General features: G+C 41.1%; 1 protein-coding gene across 1 annotated transcript in view; it reads left to right on the forward strand.

The window, feature by feature from the left end:
• Positions 1-21,429, forward strand: part of LHCGR (luteinizing hormone/choriogonadotropin receptor) — a 60,902-nt gene extending 39,473 nt beyond the window's left edge. Inside the window, exons 8-11 of the mRNA XM_055241841.1 lie at positions 2,430-2,504; positions 12,584-12,769; positions 17,123-17,203; positions 19,370-21,429. Of these exons, the coding sequence (XP_055097816.1) occupies positions 2,430-2,504; positions 12,584-12,769; positions 17,123-17,203; positions 19,370-20,522 (1,495 nt within the window). The 3' untranslated portion in view covers positions 20,523-21,429. The remainder of the gene's footprint in view (positions 1-2,429; positions 2,505-12,583; positions 12,770-17,122; positions 17,204-19,369) is intronic.

Below are 21,429 nucleotides of genomic sequence, written 5' to 3' on the forward strand. Positions count from 1 at the left end.
CTTAATTTCATTCAACAAACATTTATTAAGCACCACTGATATACTAAGCACTGTGTTAGGTACTGAGTCTGTGATGGTAGAGAGGTCACAGTCCCCGCCCTTATGAAGTTTCTGTTCTATCAGAAGAGACAGACAAAAAAAAGCAAATAATAGATAAAATTATTACAAGGGTAATATATACTATGAAGGAAATAACCTGTTACTGAGATCTGAGAGAGTATGAGGGGTGACCAATTTAGGCAAGGTACCCAGGATGGCCTCACTGAGGACGTGATATTTAGGCTGAGCCTGAAGGATGACAAGGATTCCACTGTGTCAACAGTGAGGGAAGCACATTACAGAAAGAGGGAGCAGATGTGCAAAGGTCCTGAGTTGGAAAAGGAACTAAGTTCGTAAGTCTCAGGAATTTAGAGGACGCCACTATGGCTGGAGGGTCTTTAGCAAGCGGGAGACTGGAGATGAAGGAGATGGAGCAGGATTGAGCAGCCACAGGAAAGGAGTCTGAATTCTCTTCTAAGGGCAAGGTCACCCATTAAAGAGTTTAAGTACAAGGGAGGAGCAGTTTTCAAAACTGTCAAGCAAAATTTCCAAACGATACATTCAGCCCTTCCTCATAAATAGACCTGTCCAAAGTTGTTCAGAACACAATGACACTGAAGTCCTGCAAAGTTCACAAACACCTGACTTACTAAGGCAGCACAGGAGAGACAGGGGCAGCCGCAGAAGGTGGCCCTGAGGCACCTGAGGGGTCTAGGAGTCAGTCCCTACTGTTCCACAGCACCCCAGCTGGGAAAACTGGTGGAGCTTGTGGGTTCTTCCACCGTGCTTCAAAAGGTCATCCTGCCTGTGCTTCTCACACCTGCAAGGTCACGTCATTGGGAGAATTCTCAAAATTGACCCCCAGGAAAATGTGGGAAATTGATTTATTTTTTGACCAAGTTGCATAATACAGAGTTATCAGTATACAGAAAGATCTGAGTTTTAATAAAACATGTGAAATGCTCTGTCATGAAATTTGAACAATTAATCTGACTGGGCTGACACAAGAATAATTTGCTCACAGAGCCCAGTTTCAATGATTTATAACCATAACTGAACATAATTAAAACAAACCAAATCAGGAAGAAGACCCATGGAGGTTTAGGAAGAAAAATTTATTTTGATTTAGATTTTAAACAGCAATTGATTCTGACAATCTCACCTCTTTGAAAGGAGAAATACACCCAGGGGATGGGACGATGGGAGACTGACAGGTGGATTCTGATGAAAGGGCTGAGGGTTTCCAAAGAAAATGCTTAGTAGAAATGTCGAAAACAGCCACCCAGAGAGTGAGATGCAGGGGTTTTTGCAGTTCTTAAACGGCAATGAAGGTAAGGAATGGGTGTTAGTATGTTTGTTTGGCTGTGTACACTGTAATGTGGTAAGAGAATCATGTTCCCACGCTTGAAATCGTCACATCAACAATAGATGCACACTGTTCCCACCATCCAGGGTTTTCCAGATGCTCTGTGAGTCACAACCATTCTCTTATACAGAGGAAGTGCTCAAAAGAAGGCTGGCAGACTTGAGCCCAGGGATTCCTCTTCTAGCTCTCTCAACTACTCAAAAAAGGGCCTGTGCTTAGAGATACCAGTGTCAGGGCCCAGAAAGGAGGCTGCCTAGGAGGACCAGATTGTGCTGCTCCTAAGGAGTTTAGCCTGAACAACTTTGAGCTCAAGGCAGCAGAGCCCTCAGGGAGCTACTTCCACAGCAGTGTTTGGCTTCTTCCACAGCCTTGAGAGTAGTGGCCCTCAATACTTTTTCCATGACACACACATACACCTGGCGTTGATCATTTACACTGCACAGCCTCATGGGGCAATTTTCTACAGAGGCTGTAAGTCCTCCTCTTTCTCACCCAATGAGAAATGCACATCTGAAAGAAAAAGAATGCAAATTACACTACAAAAGGGATAACATTGAACGGACCCTACTTTTTCAAGTATTTGCAAACTTCATTATATTACTATTAGCACACTCTGAGACCTCCAAGGTCACAACGACTGAGAGGCTAACAAAGAGTAGGGTGCACTTCAGCCCTTCAGTCTTGGCCTCTTGAAGCAGCATTTTCATCCTTACCCAGCTGTCTGATGGTAAACTTTCATAACTCCAAGACAGGAGGGGGTGAGTACTTTAAGCTGTAGGACAGAGTTCTACCAAGTGAGGGGGGGGAATGGAAGAAAAAAGGTGTGGCCAACACACATGCCAGCAATTTCATAATTTCATGAAGAACTAGCATGTCTTTTTCCCACTCTCCCTCCAATTACGCTTTTCCCCCCTTCTAACCCTATACATCATGCACATAGGTTAGTCTAAACATGTGTATATGCAGCTATGAATGCTTACACATGAGATACAAACTCCACTAAGGAAAATGTCCTTCCCCACAGGGAGCTAAAGGAAAACGTACATCTGGAGAAGATGCACAATGGAGCCTTCCGTGGGGCCACAGGGCCGAAAATCTTGTGAGTAGAATGGTGCTGCCTCCCCTTCCTGCCCAGTGTACCCCAACAGGACTGCTTAGGGTGTCCCTCGACATCATCCCCAAGCTGGTATGTGAGACATCAGCCTCTACACCTGGAAAGGCTGCTGTTGGAAAGACAAAGTGTATCATAGCTGCCATAATAAAGTACCCCAAACCCAGAGGCTTAGACAACAGAAATTTTGTCTTATGGTTCTGGAAGCTAGATGTCCAAAATCAAGGTGTCAGCAGGGGTTGGCTCCCTCTGAGGGCTGTGAAGAAAGCATCTACTCCAGGCCTCTCCTAGCTTGTGCAAGTTCTTTCTGGTTGTGGCAGCATAACTCCAATCTTCACATGGTACACTGTGTATGTGTGTGCATGTGTGTGTGTGTGTGTATCTCCAAATTGCCCCTTTTAATAATAATAGCAGTCATATTGGATTAGAGCCCTCCCTAATAACCTCATTTTAACTTCATTACCTCTGTAAAGACCCTATCTACCAATAAGGTCTGAGGTACTGGGAACCTCAAGATACGAATTTTAGCTGGAGGATACAATTCAACCTGTAACACCAAATATGGGGGATGGCCTCATGTGCTGGCAAACAGGCTGGCTACCCACCTGGAATCCACTCATGGGAATCTAAGGCCAAAGATCTGGCATGCCCCTGGCACTTGGCTGGACAGGGCTGAGCTGCTGTCAGACTCTCTGAGGGTGCAAGGATTAGGGCCAGGCTCTCTCAGTTAAAGGGGGTTTAAAGGATACATGGGAAATTGTTTACAAGACGGCCAAACAGGAACAGCTCCGGTCTGCAGCTCCCAGCGAGATCGATGCAGAAGATGGGTGATTTCTGCATTTCCAACTGAGGTACCTGGTTCATCTCATTGGGAGTGGCTGGACAGTGGGTGCAGCCCACAGAGGGCCAGCTGAAGCAGGGCAGGGCGTCACCTCATCCAGGAAGCACAAGGGGTCCAGGGATTTCCCTTTCCTAGGCAAGGGAAGCTGTGAGAGACTGTACCTGGAGGAACGGTACACTCCTGACCAAACACTGTGCTTTTCCCATGGTCTTCACGACCAGCAGACCAGGAGATTCCCTCCTGTGCCTGGCTCGGTGGGTCCCATGCTCACAGAGCCTAGCAAGCTAAGATCCATTGGCTTGAAGTTCTTGCTGGTAGCACAGCAGTCTAAGACAGACCTGAGATGCTGGAGCTTGGTGGGGGGAGGGATATCCACCATTGCTGAGGCTTGAGTAGGTGGTTTTATGCACACAGTGTAAACAAAGCTGCCAGGAAGCTCGAACTTGGTGGAGCCCAATGCAGCTCAGCAAGGCTGACTGCCTCTCTAGATTCCACCTCTGTGGGCAGGACATATCTGAACAAAGGCAGCAGCCATAGTCAGGGAATTATAGAGAAAACCCTCATTTCTCTGGGAAAGAGCACCTAGGGGAAGGGGCAGCTGTGGGCATAGCTTCTGCAGACTTAAACGTCCCTGTCTGACAGCTCTGAAGAGAGCAGTGGTACTCCCAGCACAGCATTCAAGCTCTGACAACAGACAGACTGCCTCCTCAAGGGGTCCCTGACCCCCATGTAGCTTGACTGGGAGACACATCCCAGTAGGAGCTGACAAACACCTCACACAGGAGAGCTCTGGTCGGCATCTGGCAGGTGCCCCTCTGGGACAAAGCTTCCAGAGGAAGGATCAGTCAGCAATACTTGCTGTTCTGCAGCCTCTGCTGGTGATATCCAGGCAAACAGTGTCCGGACTGGATCTCCAGCAAACTCCAACAGACCTGCAGCTGACGGGCCTGACTGTTAGAAGGAAAACTCACAAACAGAAAGGAATAGCATCAACATCAACAAAAAGGGCAACCATACCAAAACCCCATCTGTAGCTCACCAACATCAATGACCAAAGGTAGATAAAACCACAAAGATGGGGAGAAACCAGAGCAGAAAGGCTGAAAATTCCAAAAACCAGAACGTCGCTTCTCCTCCAAAGGATCACCACTCCTCACCAGCAAGGGAACAAAACTGGTCGGAGAATGAGTTTGACGAGTTGACAGAAGTAGGCTTCAGAAGGTGGGAAATAACAAACTTCTCCAAGCCAAAGGAGCATGTTCTAACTCATCACAAGGAAGCTAAAAACCCTGAAAAACGGTTAGGCTAATGACTAACAAGAATAATCAGTGTAGGAAAGAACATAATTGACCTGACGGAACTGAAAAACACAGCATGAGACCTTCCTGAAGCATACACAAGCTTCAATAACCAATTAGATCAAGTGGAAGAAACGATATCAGTCATTGAAGATCAAATTAATGAAATAAAGCAAGAAGACAAGATTAGAGAAAAAAAAGTGAAAACGAACGAACAAAGCCTCCAAGAAATATGGGACTATGTTAAAAGACCATATCTACGTTTGATTGGTGTACCTGAAAGTGATGGGGAGAATGGAACCAAGTTAGAAAACACTCCTGGATATTATCCAGAACTTCCCCAACCTAGCAAGGCAGGCCAACATTCAAATTCAGGAAATACAGAGAATACCACAGAGATAATCCTCCAGAAGAGCCATCCCAAGACACACAATTGTCAAATTCACCAAAGTTGAAAGGAAGGAAAAAATGTTAAGGGCAGCCAGAGAGAAAGGTTGGGTTACCCACAAAGGGAAGCCCATCAGACTAACAGCTGATCTCTCAGAAGAAACCATACAAGCCAGAAGAGAGTGGGGGCCAACATTCAACATTCTTAAAGAAAAGAATTTTCAACCCAGAATTTCATATCCAGCCAAATTAAGCTTCTTAAGTGAAGGAGAAATAAAATCCTTTACAGACAAGCAAATGCTGAGAGATTTTGTCACCACCAGGCCTGCCATACAAGACCTCCTAAAGGAAGCACTAAACATGGAAAGGAACAACCAGTACCAGCCACTGCAAAAACATACCAAATTGTAAAGGCCATCGACGCTATGAAGAAACTACATCAACTAACAGGCAAAATAACCAGCTAGCATCATAATGACAGAATCAAATTCACACATAACAATATTAATCTTAAATGTAAATGGGCTAAATGCCCCAAATAAAAGACACAAACTGGCAAATTGGATAACAAGTCAAGACCCATCAGTGTGCTGTATTCAGGAGACCCATCTCACATGCAAAGACATACAAAGGCTCAAACTAAAGGGCTGGAGGAAGATCTACCAAGCAAAGGGAAAGCAAAAAAAAAATCAGGGGTTGCAATCCTAGCCTCTGATAAAATAGACTTTAAACCAACAAAGATCAAAAGGGACAAAGAAGGCCATTACATAATGGTAAAGGGATCAATTCAATAAGAAGAGCTAATTCTCCTAAATATATATGCACCCAACACAGGAGCATCCAGATTCATAAAGCAAGTTCTTAGAGACCTACAAAGAGACTTAGACTCCCACACAATAATAATGGGAGACTTTAACATCCAACTGTCAATACTAGGCAGATCAGTGAGACACAAAATTAACAAGGATATCCAGGACTTGAACTCAGCTATGGACCAAGCAGATCTAATAGACATCTACAGAACTCTCCACCCCAAATCAACAGAATATACAATCTTCTCAGCACCACATCGCATTTATTCTAAAATTGACAACATAATTGGAAGGAAAACACTCCTCAGCAAATGTAAAAGAATAGAAATCACAACAAACTGTCTCTCAGACCACAGTGCAATCAAATTAGAACTCAGGATTAAGAAACTCACTCAAAACCGCACAACTACATAGAAACTGAACAACCTGCTCCTGAATGACTACTGGGTACATAACGAAATGAAGGCAAAAATAAAGATGTTCTTTGCAACCAATGAGAACAAAGACACAATGTAGTAGAATCTCCAGGACACATTTAAAGCAGTGTGTAGAGGGAAATTCATAGCACTAAATGCCCACAAGGAAAGGCAGGAAAGATCTAAAATCGACACCCTAACATCACAATTAAAAGAACTAGAGAAGCAAGAGCAAACACATTCAAAAGCTAGCAGAAGGCAAGAAATAACTAAGATCAGAGCAGAACTGAAGGAGATAGAGACATAAAAAACCCTTCAAAAAATCAATGAATCCAGGAGCTGGTTTTTTTAATCGATCAACAAAATAGATAGACTGCTAGCAAGACTAATAAAGAAGAAAAGAGAGAAGAATCAAATAGACGCAATAAAAAATGATAAAGGGGATATCACCACTGATCCCACAGAAATACAAACTACCATCAGAGAATACTATAAACACCTCTATGCAGATAAACTAGAAAATCCAGAAGAAATGGATAAATTCCTGGATACATACACCCTCCCAAGACTAAACCAGGAAGAAGTCGAATCTCTGAATAGGCCAATAACAGGTCCTGAAATTGGGGCAATAGTTAATAGCCTACCAACCAAAAAGAGTCCAGGACCAGGCAGATTCACAGCCGAATTCTACCAGAAGTACAAAGAGGAGCTGGTACCATTCCTTCTGAAACTATTCCAATCAACAGAAAGAGAGGGAATCCTCCCTAACTCATTTTATGAGGCCAGCATCATCCTGATACCAAAACCTGGCAGAGTACACCACAAAAAAAGGGAATTTTAAGCCAATATCCCTGATGAACATCGATGCAAAAATCCTCAATAAAATATTGGCAAACCAAATCCAGCAGCACATCAAAAAGCTTATCCACCATGATCAAGTTGGCTTCATCCCTGGGATGCAAGGCTGGTTCAACATATGCAAATCAATAAATGTAATCCATCACATAAACAGAACCAATGACAAAAAACACATGATTATCTCAATAGATGCAGAAAAGGCCTTCGACAAAATTCAACAGCCCTTCATGCTAAAAACACTCAATAAACTAGGGACTTATGGAATGTATCTCAAAATAATAAGAGCTATCTATGACAAACCCACAGCCAATATCATACTGAATGGGCAAAAACTGGAAGCATTCCCTTTGAAAACTGGCACAAAACAAGGATGCCCTCTCTCACCACTCCAATTCAACATAGTTTTGGAAGTTCTGGCCAGGGCAATCAGGCAAGAGAAAGAAATAAAGGGTATTCAAGAAAAGAGGAAGCCAAATTGTCTCTGTTTGCAGATGACATCATTGTATATTTAGAAAACCCCATCGTCTCCACCCAAAATCTCATTAAGCTGATAAGCAACTTCAGCGAAGTCTCAGGATACAAAATCAATGTGCAAAAATCACAAGCATTCCTATTCACCAATAAGTAACAAACAGAGAGCCAAATCATGAGTGAACTCCCATTCACAATTACTACAAAGAGAATAAAATACCTGGGAATCCAACTTACAAGGGATGTGAAAGATCTCTTCAAGGAGAACTACAAACCACTGCTCAACAAAATAAAAGAGGACACAAACAAATGGCATTCCCCATTTAATAAATGGTGTTGGGAAAACTCGCTAGCCATATGCAGAAAGCCGAAACTGGATCCCTTCCTTAAACCGTATACAAAAATTAACTCAAGATGGATTAAAGACTTAAATGTAAGACCTAAAAACATAAAAACCTAGAAGAAAACCTAGGCAATACCATTCAGGACATAGGCATGGGCAAAGACTTCATGACTAAAACACCAAAAGCAATGGCAACAAAAGCCAAAATTGACAAATGATATCTAATTAAAGAGCTTCTGCACAGCAAAAGAAACTATCAGCAGAGTAAACAGGCAACCTAGAGAATGGGAGAAAATTTTTGTAATCTATCCATCTGACAAAGGGCTAATATCCAGAATCTACAAAGAACTTAAACAAATTTACAAGAAAAAAACAAACCCATCAAAAAATTGGCAAAGCATATGAACAGACACTTCTCAAAAGAAGACATTTGTTCAGCCAACAGACGTGAAAAAATGCTCATCATCACTGGTCATGAGAGAAATGCAAATAAAAACCACAATGAGATACCATCTCATGCCAGTTAGAATGGCAATCATTAAAAAGTCAGGACACAACAGATGCTGGAGAGGATGTGGAGAAATAGGAACACTTTTACACTGTTGGTGGGAGTGTAAATTAGTTCAATCATTGTGGAAGACAGTGTGGTGTTTCCTCAAGGATCTAGAACTAGAAATACCATTTGACCCAGCGATCCTATTACTGGGTATATACCCAAAGGATAATACTACTGAAGGATCATGCTACTATAAAGACATACGCACACATATGTTTATTGCGGAACTATTCACAATAGCAAAGACTTGGAGCCAACCCAAATGTCCATCAATAATAGACTGGATAAAGAAAATGTGGCACATATACACCATGAAATACTATGCAGCCATAAAAAAGGATGAGTTCACGTCCTTTGCAGGGACATGGATGAAGCTGGAAAGCATCATTCTCAGCAAACTATCACAAGGACGGAAAACTAAACACCGCATGTTCTCACTCATAAGTGGGAGGTGATCAATGAGAACACATGGACACAGGGAGGGGAACATCACACACCAGGGCCTGTCAGGGGGTGGGCAGCTCGGGGAGGGATAGCATTAGGAGAAATACCTAATGTAAATGACAAGTTGATGGGTGCAGCAAACCAACATGGCATATGTATACCTATGTAACAAACCTGCACGTTTTGCACATGTACCCTAGAACTTAAAGTATTTAAAAAAAAAAAAAAAAAAAGATACATGGGAAAGTTAGGAGGAATAGAACATTGAATCTGACAAAGCCTGAAACATCCAACATGAAACATCCAACATCCTGCAGAGAGCTGAAACTGCAGTCAGGCTTCAGGGAGAAATGCAACAGAGTTCCAGATACTGTGCTGCTCTCACACAGGGCGACCAGTTATCCCATCATACAGGCGGCAGTCCACGACGCCCTACTCTAGCAGATGTTATTTATCCAACAAACATTGATTGAACCTATCCTGTGTACCAGGCACCGTGGTGAACAGACAGTAGTAAGTAAAATAGCCCTGGTCCTTGCCCTTAACGAGATGACAGTCATATAAGGGAGACAACAACAAACGCAAAGCAATAAACAGGCATGTCATTTTACAATGAGAAAAGTTCTAGAAAAACGGTGAGCAGGGTAACCCAGTTCATTTGTCTGTTTATTCATCCGTTTATTCACTAACTCTTATGAACCCATACTATGTGGTAGTCACTGGATTAGGCATCAGAGAAATGGCAGAGAATAAGAAGAGACAAACACTTCTGCCTTCATAGGATGGGGAAGACAGACAAGGATCGAATAAGTAAATAAAATATGTAGTCGTCCAAATGCTGTTAGTTGTAGAGGAGGAAACTCATTTGGTTGGGGGGAAAGGAGTTCTGGAGAGGGGGAATTACTATTTTAAAGGGGATGGTGAGGGAAGACTATCCTGAAAAAGTGTTGTTTGAATGAACACCTAAAGGAACTAAGAGAGCAAGTTACGTGATTATCTGCAGGAAAAGTGTTCCAGGAGGGGGAACAGCAAAAGCAAAGGCCTGAGACAGAATCTTGCTTTGTGTATTTGAAGAACAGCAAGGAGGCCAATATGGCAGAGTGAGCAAAGAAGGGAATCACAGAATATAAGGACAGAGACGTGACAGAGAGCTGGATCATGGCGGGGCCTGTAGTCACTTATATGGGCTTTGTCTTTTTTTAAGTGAGATGGGGAGGCTTTGGGGTTTTGGGCAAGGGAAGGAAATGAGCTGTCCTGGTTTTTCTTCATACTGTAGATCCTGCCAAGATCAACTCATGGCTCTGTCTAATTTCTGTTTCCACCATTATAAAACCCAAAGTCTGTCTACTTCCTAGCTCCTGCCCCTATCAGCCCCTCACTCTCTATTTCCTAACTCCTTCCTGCTATCCACTTTTGACTCTCTACTTCCCATTCCTGCCACTGTTGAGCCCTGACTGTGCTAGTTCCTAGCTCCCACTGTCAACTCCTGATTTCACCTATTTCCTAGCTCCTGCCACTGTCCAGTTCTCACTCTGTCTACTTCATAAGTCCTGCCATTATCGACCTCTGACTCTACTTCCTAACTCCCACCACTAAAATTCCTACATCTTTCTGCTTCCTAACTTCTGTCATTGTCAATCCTAACTCCCTCCAATATCCACTCAACCCCATAACTTCTGCTTACTTATGATTTCCACTACCTTGTGGCTCCTGCCCACTGCTCTCTCTGCTCTCAACTTCTGGCAACCTTATCCTAGGGGTCTTTTTCTGCATGTCTCATATGCAAAGCATACCAGACTCCGAATCTTGTAGGTTGGCTGAATACTCTCCAGTTTAGCACATCCTGTAGGCAGAGCTGTTACAGCAAGCTGGCCATCTACTTGGTCACTAGGCAAACAAAGAGAGCTGCCTCTGGCTCAGGTGCAAAACACAACCAACCCACTGTGTCCCCAAGACCCCTGCATGACAGTATTTGCTTGAAGAGCTGCTTGGTTAGCTCCTCAGAAGTGACTGTGGGCACTACAGACCCCTACACTCTCATGTCCAAAACACTAGCACCAGACCTAGGTCTCTTCCTTCCCAAGGGGTTGTTCTCATTATACCCCTAGGATTTGAATCGTATCTAAAAGCATCCACTCCACACCCTTACTCAAAAAGTATTTCTCCCACTAGTCTGTTACTAAGACTGAAAACCCACTATCAGAGGTTCACTCCCTTGTAATGAGGCCTTACCATTTCTAAGAACCTAATTTTAAATGTACCCACTCGAAAGACAAACAAAAAAGCCACCAGATCTTCAAAGAGCTCAATCACTAACATGTCTGAGATAAAAATCCTATAAAGCAGAATGAGAACCCTGGTTACCTAAATCAACAGGGACACAAAAGCAGGAAAGTCTGAAGCCCCTGAGACAAATTTTGCTGCCTTAATTTTTCCACTGAGGGCCTACACCATCATCATTCCATGTCATCAAGTTCATCTTCCATCAATCACCTATTGGTCCCCTCCCATGTGCTGAACACCAAGTCTTGGGAATGATTGCTGGGGGGAGCTGTGCTGCTGGAAAACTTTTCTGAGGCATCAGCAGCAGCCACTTAGGAGTTGAGCAGAATTGTTTAATTCCCATGGACTCTTTTCTCCTAACACTTAATGTGTTTGGAATTTTCTTGGACATTGCCTCAAGTCTAGTAAAACCAGAGTTCAGGACCCTGTTGACAAAGCCTGAGCTTTTCACACAGTTCGGCTTGCAAGGCTAAGTGTTTGCTTGCTTTGAACAGATGAATCAAGTTTGCATTAGAGAACGTGCATTCTGCTTCCTAGGTAGATGATGGCTAATGCCACACAGCAGCTCTTAGTAAGTAACCAGGCTATGCTTCATGATAACCTCTCCTGCAGGGCTTAATCAATCAAAGACTGAGGCATCTGAAGCCCTGAATAATTTCCCCTGGGGTAGAGCACAAAAGTTGATGTAACTGCATGTGCTGGCTGTCTCATAAAGCAAGTGGTTATTTCACTTCTGCTAAGTGGAGAGAAGTGGAGGAAGAGAGAGGGTGGGGAAAAGGAGTTGGAAGAGGGGAGAGAGAGAGAAATGCTAATAAATGTATGGTAAGTGCAAGAAGTTATACTTAACCTTGAAAAGAATAATGAGGCGCACATGAGAAAAAATACAGAATCGCTTTTCTGAATTCAGATCTTAGTGAGAGTAATTGAAATGGAGAATTAAGGGGAAACCAAGATGGAGAAAAGATTCCTCAGAGCCTATAATGATAATATTGTTGAGGGGAGGTTTCATTCTCTGAATAAAATATATAAAATATGGCCGGGCGCGGTGGCTCATGCCTGTAATCCCAGCACTTTGAGGGGCCGAGGCGGGCGAATCACGAGGTCAGGAGATCGAGACCATCCTGGCTAACACGGTGAAATCCCCGTCTCTTAGCCGGGCGTGGTGGTGGGCGCCTGTAGTCCCAGCTACTCGGGAGGCTGAGGCAGGAGAATGGCGTGAACCCGGGAGGCGGAGCTTGCAGTGAGCCGAGATCGTGCCACTGCACTCCAGCCTGGGCGACAGAGCAAGACTCCGTCTCAAAAAAAAAAAAAAAAATGTATCAAATAAATAAAAAGCATTTCTCCCCTTTATTGTTCAGGGATATTTCTTCCACCAAATTGCAGGCCCTGCCGAGCTATGGCCTAGAGTCCATTCAGAGGCTAATTGCCACGTCATCCTATTCTCTAAAAAAATTGCCATCAAGAGAAACATTTGCCAATCTCCTGGAGGCCACGTTGACTTACCCCAGCCACTGCTGTGCTTTTAGAAACTTGCCAACAAAAGAGTAAGTAAAAACCAAAAGGTAAAGCCTACCCAAGCTGTGGCAGAAATTCAGATTTCAAAATAGTCAATGAGTAGACAGCTCCACTCCCCTTCACTCCCTGCCTTCTTGGCCAGCTCCATAAACATGGGGTCACTTTCAAATAGATAAGAAGAAAACAAACTGTTCTGTTTCCTTGTGGAAACTGCCACCAAATAATTGATTCACCCTGCAGCTAGAAGACCTTTGTAGCCAATTCTGGGTAAACTGAATTAGAGGCCATTTTAGCATTTGCAGAATGGAGTACAAAACTGGCATCTCAAAGGATTTGTTCTAATCCTTATCAGAAAGCATCATTTTTTTAAGTGGAGGAAGAAGCCTCAGGAGGGCAAAATTTACCTAATGTTTTAATCTTTAATTTAAAAATGGACACAAAATACTACAGAAAGTTTTCAAAACTATTTCTCTCCTAGTAGACGAGCATCTTCCATTTCAGAACAGAATTACAGCTAAAGATAAGCTTAGTATGGGAACAGAAAGGGAATGAGCGCCTGCATGGTTTGCATCCAGTGGTGGGTATCTGATTCTGTTCAGTCCAGGATGGGGGACACGGTGGGAGAATTTCATTCTTTCCTCAGAGTACTGTTTTCCAGACTTTTTTGACTGAGATGCATAGTAACAAATACTTTTGTATTGCAACCCAGTACATGTCACATATGTAACAGAAATAAAGCAGAGTGATACTTAACTTTTAATATGTAATATGCTGATATTTTCTTATTTTACTCTGTTTTATTTTGTGCTTTTTTTATTTTTAATGCCAGCCTTGATGCACTCTATTGTTTTCATGACCCACCAATGGGTCACACAACTCACAGTTGGAACAACACTGCCCTAAAGGGTTATTATTGCAGCCTAAGGAAGTGGGCTCCATTCAGTTAATTAGATAAGGCACTGAGAGAGTGACACCAGATGCTGCTGTCTTTGTTTGGAATCAACCAAAATGAATTATTTATAATTAATCAACCAGTATGTATTATTTGTACCTTGCATATAGGAGATTCAGCTCCACCTGAGGCTTTTGGGGTAGCTGAAAAGACAAAACATTTGCTGTATTCACAGAGTCATGCACCATTAACTGAGCTTCCAAAACATTAACTGAGCACTTACTATGTTTCAAATACTGTGTGAAAGCCTGAAGGTACACAGATAAGTGACAGACAGCTGTATGGGGGCAACACACAAGAGAGCCAATATTTAAGTCCAACACAGCAAATGTTATGACAGATGTGAGAACAGAACAGAGTGTTCTGGGAGCACTGAAGAAGAGTTTGTTAATGGCAGCAGGGATTATGGAAGGCTTCCTGAGGGAAGTGATTTATGCTGAGTCTTGAAGAACAGGCAGGAGTTGTCTAGACAGAGTGAGAAAAAGCAGGCAAAGAAGATAGAATAGCTCATGTGAAGACACAAAGGCAAGTGATAGTAGGTGAAACTCAGAAAAATTGAAACAAGGACACGTGGAAGAAGATGAGTCAGAAGAGGAAGCCAAGGAGATGTGGGCCATGATGGTCTGAGTGCCAGGCCTGGTTGTTTAGAGGATGGGGAGCCATGAAGACTTTTAAGCAAGATGACTCAAATTTGCTTTTATAAAATACCACTTTGCAGCAAGGTAGAGGATGGTTTGGAGGTGAGCAAAGCTGGTGAGAGACCAATTAGGAAAATGACAGAGATACTGGTTTATGATAAAGCTGATTCTGGATACCCACATTTTTTGGCAAAGAAATCACATCCCTTCTGAAATTACTGGCATGTGAAAATTTTAGTTCAGGGATTTTTATTCCAGTAGGTGAAAGAGACAAAGTATTCCTGCGAGGAAAGTAAAAGTATTCCTACAAAGGAATACTTTGTCTCATAAGTATTGTAGAAGAATAATACATAGAAATGTCAATTTGAATTGCCTCATTTATCCTTCCTCATCAGTAAAGGTTGAGGCCCTCACAGCCTGCTCTCTTTTCCCATTTTTCTTTTTTCTTGGCAAGGGCGGGGAGGAGGTGTGGCTTATTTTCATTTATTGACCTGACTAATGGGTACGTAGGTGATCATTCTGTGAGAAATCATTGAGCTATACATTCATGTTTTACCTGCTTTCTGTGTGTGACAATTCAATTTTCTGATGTTTTACAAATCGCTATTACAATATAAGTCTATTTGAAACTTATGAAAAGGAAAATAGGCAAATGTCATATATCTTTTCTGGTTGCGGCCTTGCACCCCACTGCCCTCAGGGAAACTTGATCTGACTTCAAGTAGCCTTTTGGAATTAGTCCCTTCTGAGCCTGTCCTTTTCTATAATGTCCAAATGCTTAATGAATGCAGTTGATAAACCTTGTAATAATGTGTCAGCAGCATGATACTTCTTTCATAGAATATGCATGAACTGTGTAGAAACAATTCATTGTCCCATCAGAGAAGATGCAAATTTCATTCTCTATGAAAACAAAGATGGACTGTCATGAGAATGCCATCAGGGCAGTGAATATGAGGAGAGAAGAAATAAGAGACAATCACAGGCGTTTGTAACTATGAAGAAACCACTGTTTTGTTGTTTTTTTTTCTGTAGACCTCCTCTGTGGACAACCATTATTTTTTTGATTCAACTTTTATTTTAGATAAAGGGGGTACATGTACCAGTTTGTTACATGAGTATATTGCATCCAGGAAGTGAGCATAATACTCAATAGGTAGTTTTCAGCCCATGCCTCCCTCCTTCCCTGCCCCCTCTAGTATTCTGCAGTGCCTGTTGTTCCCATGTTTATGTTCATATGTTCCCAGTGTTTAGCTCCCTCTTATAAGTGAGAAGATGCAGTATTTGGTTTTTTAATCCTGAATTAATTCACTTAAGATTATGGCTTCCAGCTCCATCCATGTTGCTGCAAAAGACATGATTTTTTATGGCTGCATAGAATTATATTGTATATATGTACCGCATTTTCTTTATCCAATCCAGGCACCCAGGTTGATTCCATGTCTTCATTATTGTGAATAGCATAGCAATGACCATACAAGTGCACGTGTCTTTTAGGTATAATGATCTATTTCATTGGGTATATACCGAGTAATGAGATTGCTGAGTTGAATAGTAGCTCTGTTTTAAGTTCTTTTAGAAATCTCCAAACTGATTTCCACAGTGGAAATCCACCCACAGTGGATGAACTAATTTACACTCCCACCAACAGTGTATGAGCATTCCCTTTTCTCAAACTGTAAAAATCCTAGAAGAAAACCTAGGAAATACCCTTCTTGACATCAGCCTTGGCAAAGAATTTTTAGCTAAGTCCTCAAAAGCAATCGCAACAACAAAAAAAAATTGACGAGTGGGACCTAATTAAACTACAGAGCTTCCACAGAGCAAAAGAGACTATCAACAGAGTAAACAGACAACCTACAGGATGGGAAACAATATTTGCAAACTATGCATTTGACAAAGGTCTAATATCCAGAATCTATAATGAAATTAAACACATCAACAAGCAAAAAAATAAATAACCCCATTAAAAATGGGCAAAGGGCATGAATAGAACAGCATTTTTTCATATGTTTGTTGGCTGCTTGTATGTCTTCTAAAGAAAAAAAGTTCATCATCACTAATCATCAGAGAAATGCAAATCAAAACCACAATGAGAAAAACAACAGATGCTGGCAAGGCTGTGGAAGAAAAGGGAATGCTTATACCCTATTTCCTTATTCATTTGTATCTCCCTTAAATTTCATCCGTAGGTAAGTGCTCCCTCAGGTGAGAACAGGCCTCATTTCATTTTATTGGTATTTCTCCCCTTTCCATAGGCTAAACTTCTTAGAGGGAAAGATGGAGGAGTAGGGAGCACCCACATATGTTTCTGCACATAAGAAAAAATAACCTGAAATTCACATCATAATGTCAGGACCAGCATCTTCAAATCCTTACAAAAAAGATGCTCAGTTACAATTCAAAACCATGAACACAGAATGACTATTTGTTAAGGCCAATGTGGAAAGGAGAGTGGTAAGGAGCAAACCTTAATATATCATAAAAGTAGCTTTTAGTAATCATTGAAAAATCCTTGATTCAATATGACAAACTTAAGTTTTTTCATCTCTAGTGCCCACACAATACGCTTAGTATTCAGAAGCATTTTATCTAAGCTGGAAGCACTCTAATGACAATTCAGAAGCCTTTACTCTCTCCTCAGGAAGCATTTCAGTTAGGACAATGGTGCAGAACAAGATGCTGGTGTAATAGGTAAAGAATTTGCATGAACAAAGCATAAATAGACGCACAATCAGGTTTAGCTTGAAGACCAAAAGCTCAAATGCTTTTTTTAACCTCTTCTCTTTCAGACAGAATTTTTCACATTCCATTTCTGAAAACTTTTCCAAACAATGTGAAAGCACAGTAAGGAAACTGAATAATAAAACACTGTAAGTATTTGCATGCAAGGCAACTCAGAAGTCATATCTTGTTCTGTGTGCACCTTATTATCAGCATCAAATTATTTTCTTTTGATACAAGTCTTGGTTGGGGAGCTGCTGCAAAGCATCTTTTAATAGTTTTAAAATGGGAATTTTTTCTTTGCAATTGGCATCAAGTTGATCAGGTATGTCTTTCAACTGTTTAAAAAAACTATTTTAAAATGTTCCTTAATATTTATTCTACAATTATATTAAAGCCTCCTCAAAAATTAAAACTTTGCAGGTATGTTGATGTCACCAAAGGCTGATATAACTGATAGCTTCATTTGTAAGAATTTTCCCTAGTCACATGGTCAACATTCCACAAAGATTAACTAACTGCAAACGTAGCTTAAAAGTAGCCACTTCCCTTAAAGGAGACTTAGGCTACCTCGACAACTATGCTCCTGAGCTTAAAATTAGTCTTAATGCTATCGCTACCACATACACTGGATGGAAGCTACATTTCTGTTTTACTGACTAACTTTTAACACTTTTCTGCTATAAATGCTGGCTGCCTTGGCATTTCACTTATCTTCAACTGTAAAAGAGCATGCCTCAAAAGATAATCCCAGTGTCCCTATGGCACATTTACTAAGATTTAGAAGTTTTATTATGCCCCCATGAGTCCTCCAGACTACAAAACTAGATGTCCCTCGAAGATACTTTGCCAATCTCTTTCTGAAATTTTCTCTTCTTTTCTTTTCCTATCAATCTCCAAGTTAAAGACAGATGCTTCAGGGTGGTACGGTGGAATGACCCTGGACTTTGGGGTTCCATTCCAAGGATATGAATCTTTGGAAGTAACCTTCCTGTAACAGTATCACTGGCAAAATTTATCCCTTTTGAGACCTTTCTCCTCATCTGTAAGGAACAGCAGAAATACCATTTGGCTTTCAGAACCATGAGAATGAAGGAAGTTGCTAAGCAATGCGACAACACCAAGGGTAAATAAGTATTACTCTCTCCTTCTTTTCCTTTTCTCGCAGTAGGTCTGGCACCTATATCCTCCAGTGGCCTTTTCTTCACCCTTCCCACTCTTCTTGCTCAGTATTCTATCAGCAACCTTCTATGTAATTCTTTTGCAACCACATGACTTTGACTTTAGTCTTATCATCAAGAAAACATTTATGGATATAGTTAATAATAGCACCAAGGAGTGGTTTGAGGGGAAGGAAGACTTTAAACCATCCTCAATATAATCCTCACCAGTCCTCACCATAAACCTTCTCAAATGAGCCTATACAACCTTAAGTGTGCTATGCTATCACTGCTTTAAGACAAGTCCCTAATCTCTAGCATCTCCAAAACTAACTGAAATTAACATAAAATCTAAGTAAAAAGAGCATTCTCCTTGTGAAAGCATTTTATGATAAATCTGCTACCTCCTACTTCCCACCAGATAGCCATTCCTCAGTCCCTAGAGTTTAGAAATTCTAGAGCCAGCCACTAAGCTTTACTTATTCTCCCCAAGATAACATGTCCTTACCTCTATGGCTGGCCCTATTGTCCTCCTAAAATTCCCATCTTTTCTCCTTTCTTTCTTGTGACTGGAGCAGCGGTGCTACAGCTCTCCTTCCTCTGATTCAATATTACTAAGCCCATGCAAGTCCATTCATACTCCCCTCATAGCTTCTAATACTAAAGACAGCTCTGTGCTGGGCTTTGTCAATAAGCATGATGCTGCCCTCAGGAGCCATCCCAAGACACAAATATAAGTAAGAGCAGGTGGGCATTTAGTCTGAAGACAAATCACCGGGGAGAAAAATTGCTAGACATATGTGTATATGTGTATATATGTACATATATGTGTATATATGTATATATGTGTATATATGTATATATGTATATATGTATATATGTGTATATGTGTATATATGTACATATGTGTATATATGTATATATATGTGTGTGTGTATATATATATGTATATATAGTCTAAATGGCTTTTCATTCCCTTCTTAAGGTACTCCTACATCAAATCAGAGTTCTCAAATAATTTAACAAATAAATGTAAGGCTGAGGCTATTATGGCTTTGATTCCTTTTGTTTCTTTGGCTTTAAAGAAACATAATTATTGAATTTTTTAATACTCAGGGAAAATCTCTTACCTCAAGCCAATAATTCTTCTTACAGTTCTTCTGCCATGCCTGCTGAGAGTGAACTGAGTGGCTGGGACTATGAATATGGTTTCTGCTTACCCAAGACACCCCGATGTGCTCCTGAACCAGATGCTTTTAATCCCTGTGAAGATATTATGGGCTATGACTTCCTTAGGGTCCTGATCTGGCTGATTAATATTCTAGCCATCATGGGAAACATGACTGTTCTTTTTGTTCTCCTGACAAGTCGTTACAAACTAACAGTGCCTCGTTTCCTCATGTGCAATCTCTCCTTTGCAGACTTTTGCATGGGGCTCTATCTGCTGCTCATAGCCTCAGTTGATTCCCAAACCAAGGGCCAGTACTATAACCATGCCATAGACTGGCAGACAGGGAGTGGGTGCAGCACTGCTGGCTTTTTCACTGTATTCGCAAGTGAACTGTCTGTCTACACCCTCACCGTCATCACTCTAGAAAGATGGCACACCATCACCTATGCTATTCACCTGGACCAAAAGCTGCGATTAAGACATGCCATTCTGATTATGCTTGGAGGATGGCTCTTTTCTACTCTAATTGCTATGTTGCCCCTTGTCGGTGTCAGCAATTACATGAAGGTCAGTATTTGCTTCCCCATGGATGTGGAAACCACTGTCTCACAAGTCTATATATTAACCATCCTGATTCTCAATGTGGTGGCCTTCTTCATAATTTGTGCTTGCTACATTAAAATTTATTTTGCAGTTCGAAACCCAGAATTAATGGCTACCAACAAAGATACAAAGATTGCTAAGAAAATGGCAATCCTCATCTTCACCGATTTCACCTGCATGGCACCTATCTCTTTTTTTGCCATCTCAGCTGCCTTCAAAGTGCCTCTTATCACAGTAACCAACTCTAAAGTTTTACTGGTTCTTTTTTATCCCATCAATTCTTGTGCCAATCCATTTCTGTATGCAATATTCACTAAGACATTCCAAAGAGATTTCTTTCTGTTGCTGAGCAAATTTGGCTGCTGTAAACGTCGGGCTGAACTTTATAGAAGGAAAGATTTTTCAGCTTATACCTCCAACTGTAAAAATGGCTTCACTGGATCAAATAAGCCTTCTCAGTCCACCTTGAAGTTGTCCACATTGCACTGTCAAGGTACAGCTCTCCTAGACAAGACTTGCCACACAGAGTGTTAACTGTTACATCAGTAACTGCATTATTGATTGTTCTTAAACCTATAAAAAAAAATTACCTGTACCAGTAATTTTAACATAAAGGGTTGGATTTAGGAAGTTATTTATTTTTAGGTACATTGGGCAAGAGACCTCTACCTAGTAGGAAGTGTAGTCTATGACCACTGCCATACTAAAAACTATTTGTCATTGATACATGGCATAAATACTGAAGTTGAGAGTGTTCAGAAATTTTTATAGAAATTTTGACACAGTAATTTTGATGAATCTTTTAAAAAACTGAGGAGGTATTTTGCATATCTTTTTTTCATTTTTGTAATTTGTATTGCATTCTATAAAAATATTAGTTCATAACAGATCAGAAATGTAAAATAACTGGCCTTTTTCCTCAGGTAGTTTCAAAAACACACTCTAGAGATGCACTGTCCAATCCGGTAGCCACTAGCCACATGTGGCTAAATTAAAATTAAATAAAATGAAAAATGTAGTTTCTCAGTTGCACTAGCCACGTTTCAAGTTCTCAATAGCTACATGTGACTAGTGCTTACCATACTGGACAGCACAGACACAGAATATTTTCATCACCACAGAAAGTTCTATCTGTTCTATTATAGAGACTCTTATCTATCCCCTATCTGGATTCTACTTATTTATAATTTAAGGTAAACATCTAAAAGCACATTTCAGCCTATCTGCTTAGTGAAACATTAAGCTGTAGAATGTAAACTCCTCGTGAGTAGGAACTCTGTCTCAGTGCATTTTCTTTTCCTGCTTCCTACCTCAAGATCTTGGCAATGGTACACTACAAATGTGCTGAATCAGAATTACTCTGAAGTTATGAAACATATAATGAAAACAATTTTTTCTAGAGCTTATATTTTTATTTGAATGAAATAAAATGTTTAAATAT

This window comes from Symphalangus syndactylus, chromosome 14 (assembly GCF_028878055.3).
Source record: "Symphalangus syndactylus isolate Jambi chromosome 14, NHGRI_mSymSyn1-v2.1_pri, whole genome shotgun sequence".
NCBI classification, from domain to species: domain Eukaryota; kingdom Metazoa; phylum Chordata; class Mammalia; order Primates; family Hylobatidae; genus Symphalangus; species Symphalangus syndactylus.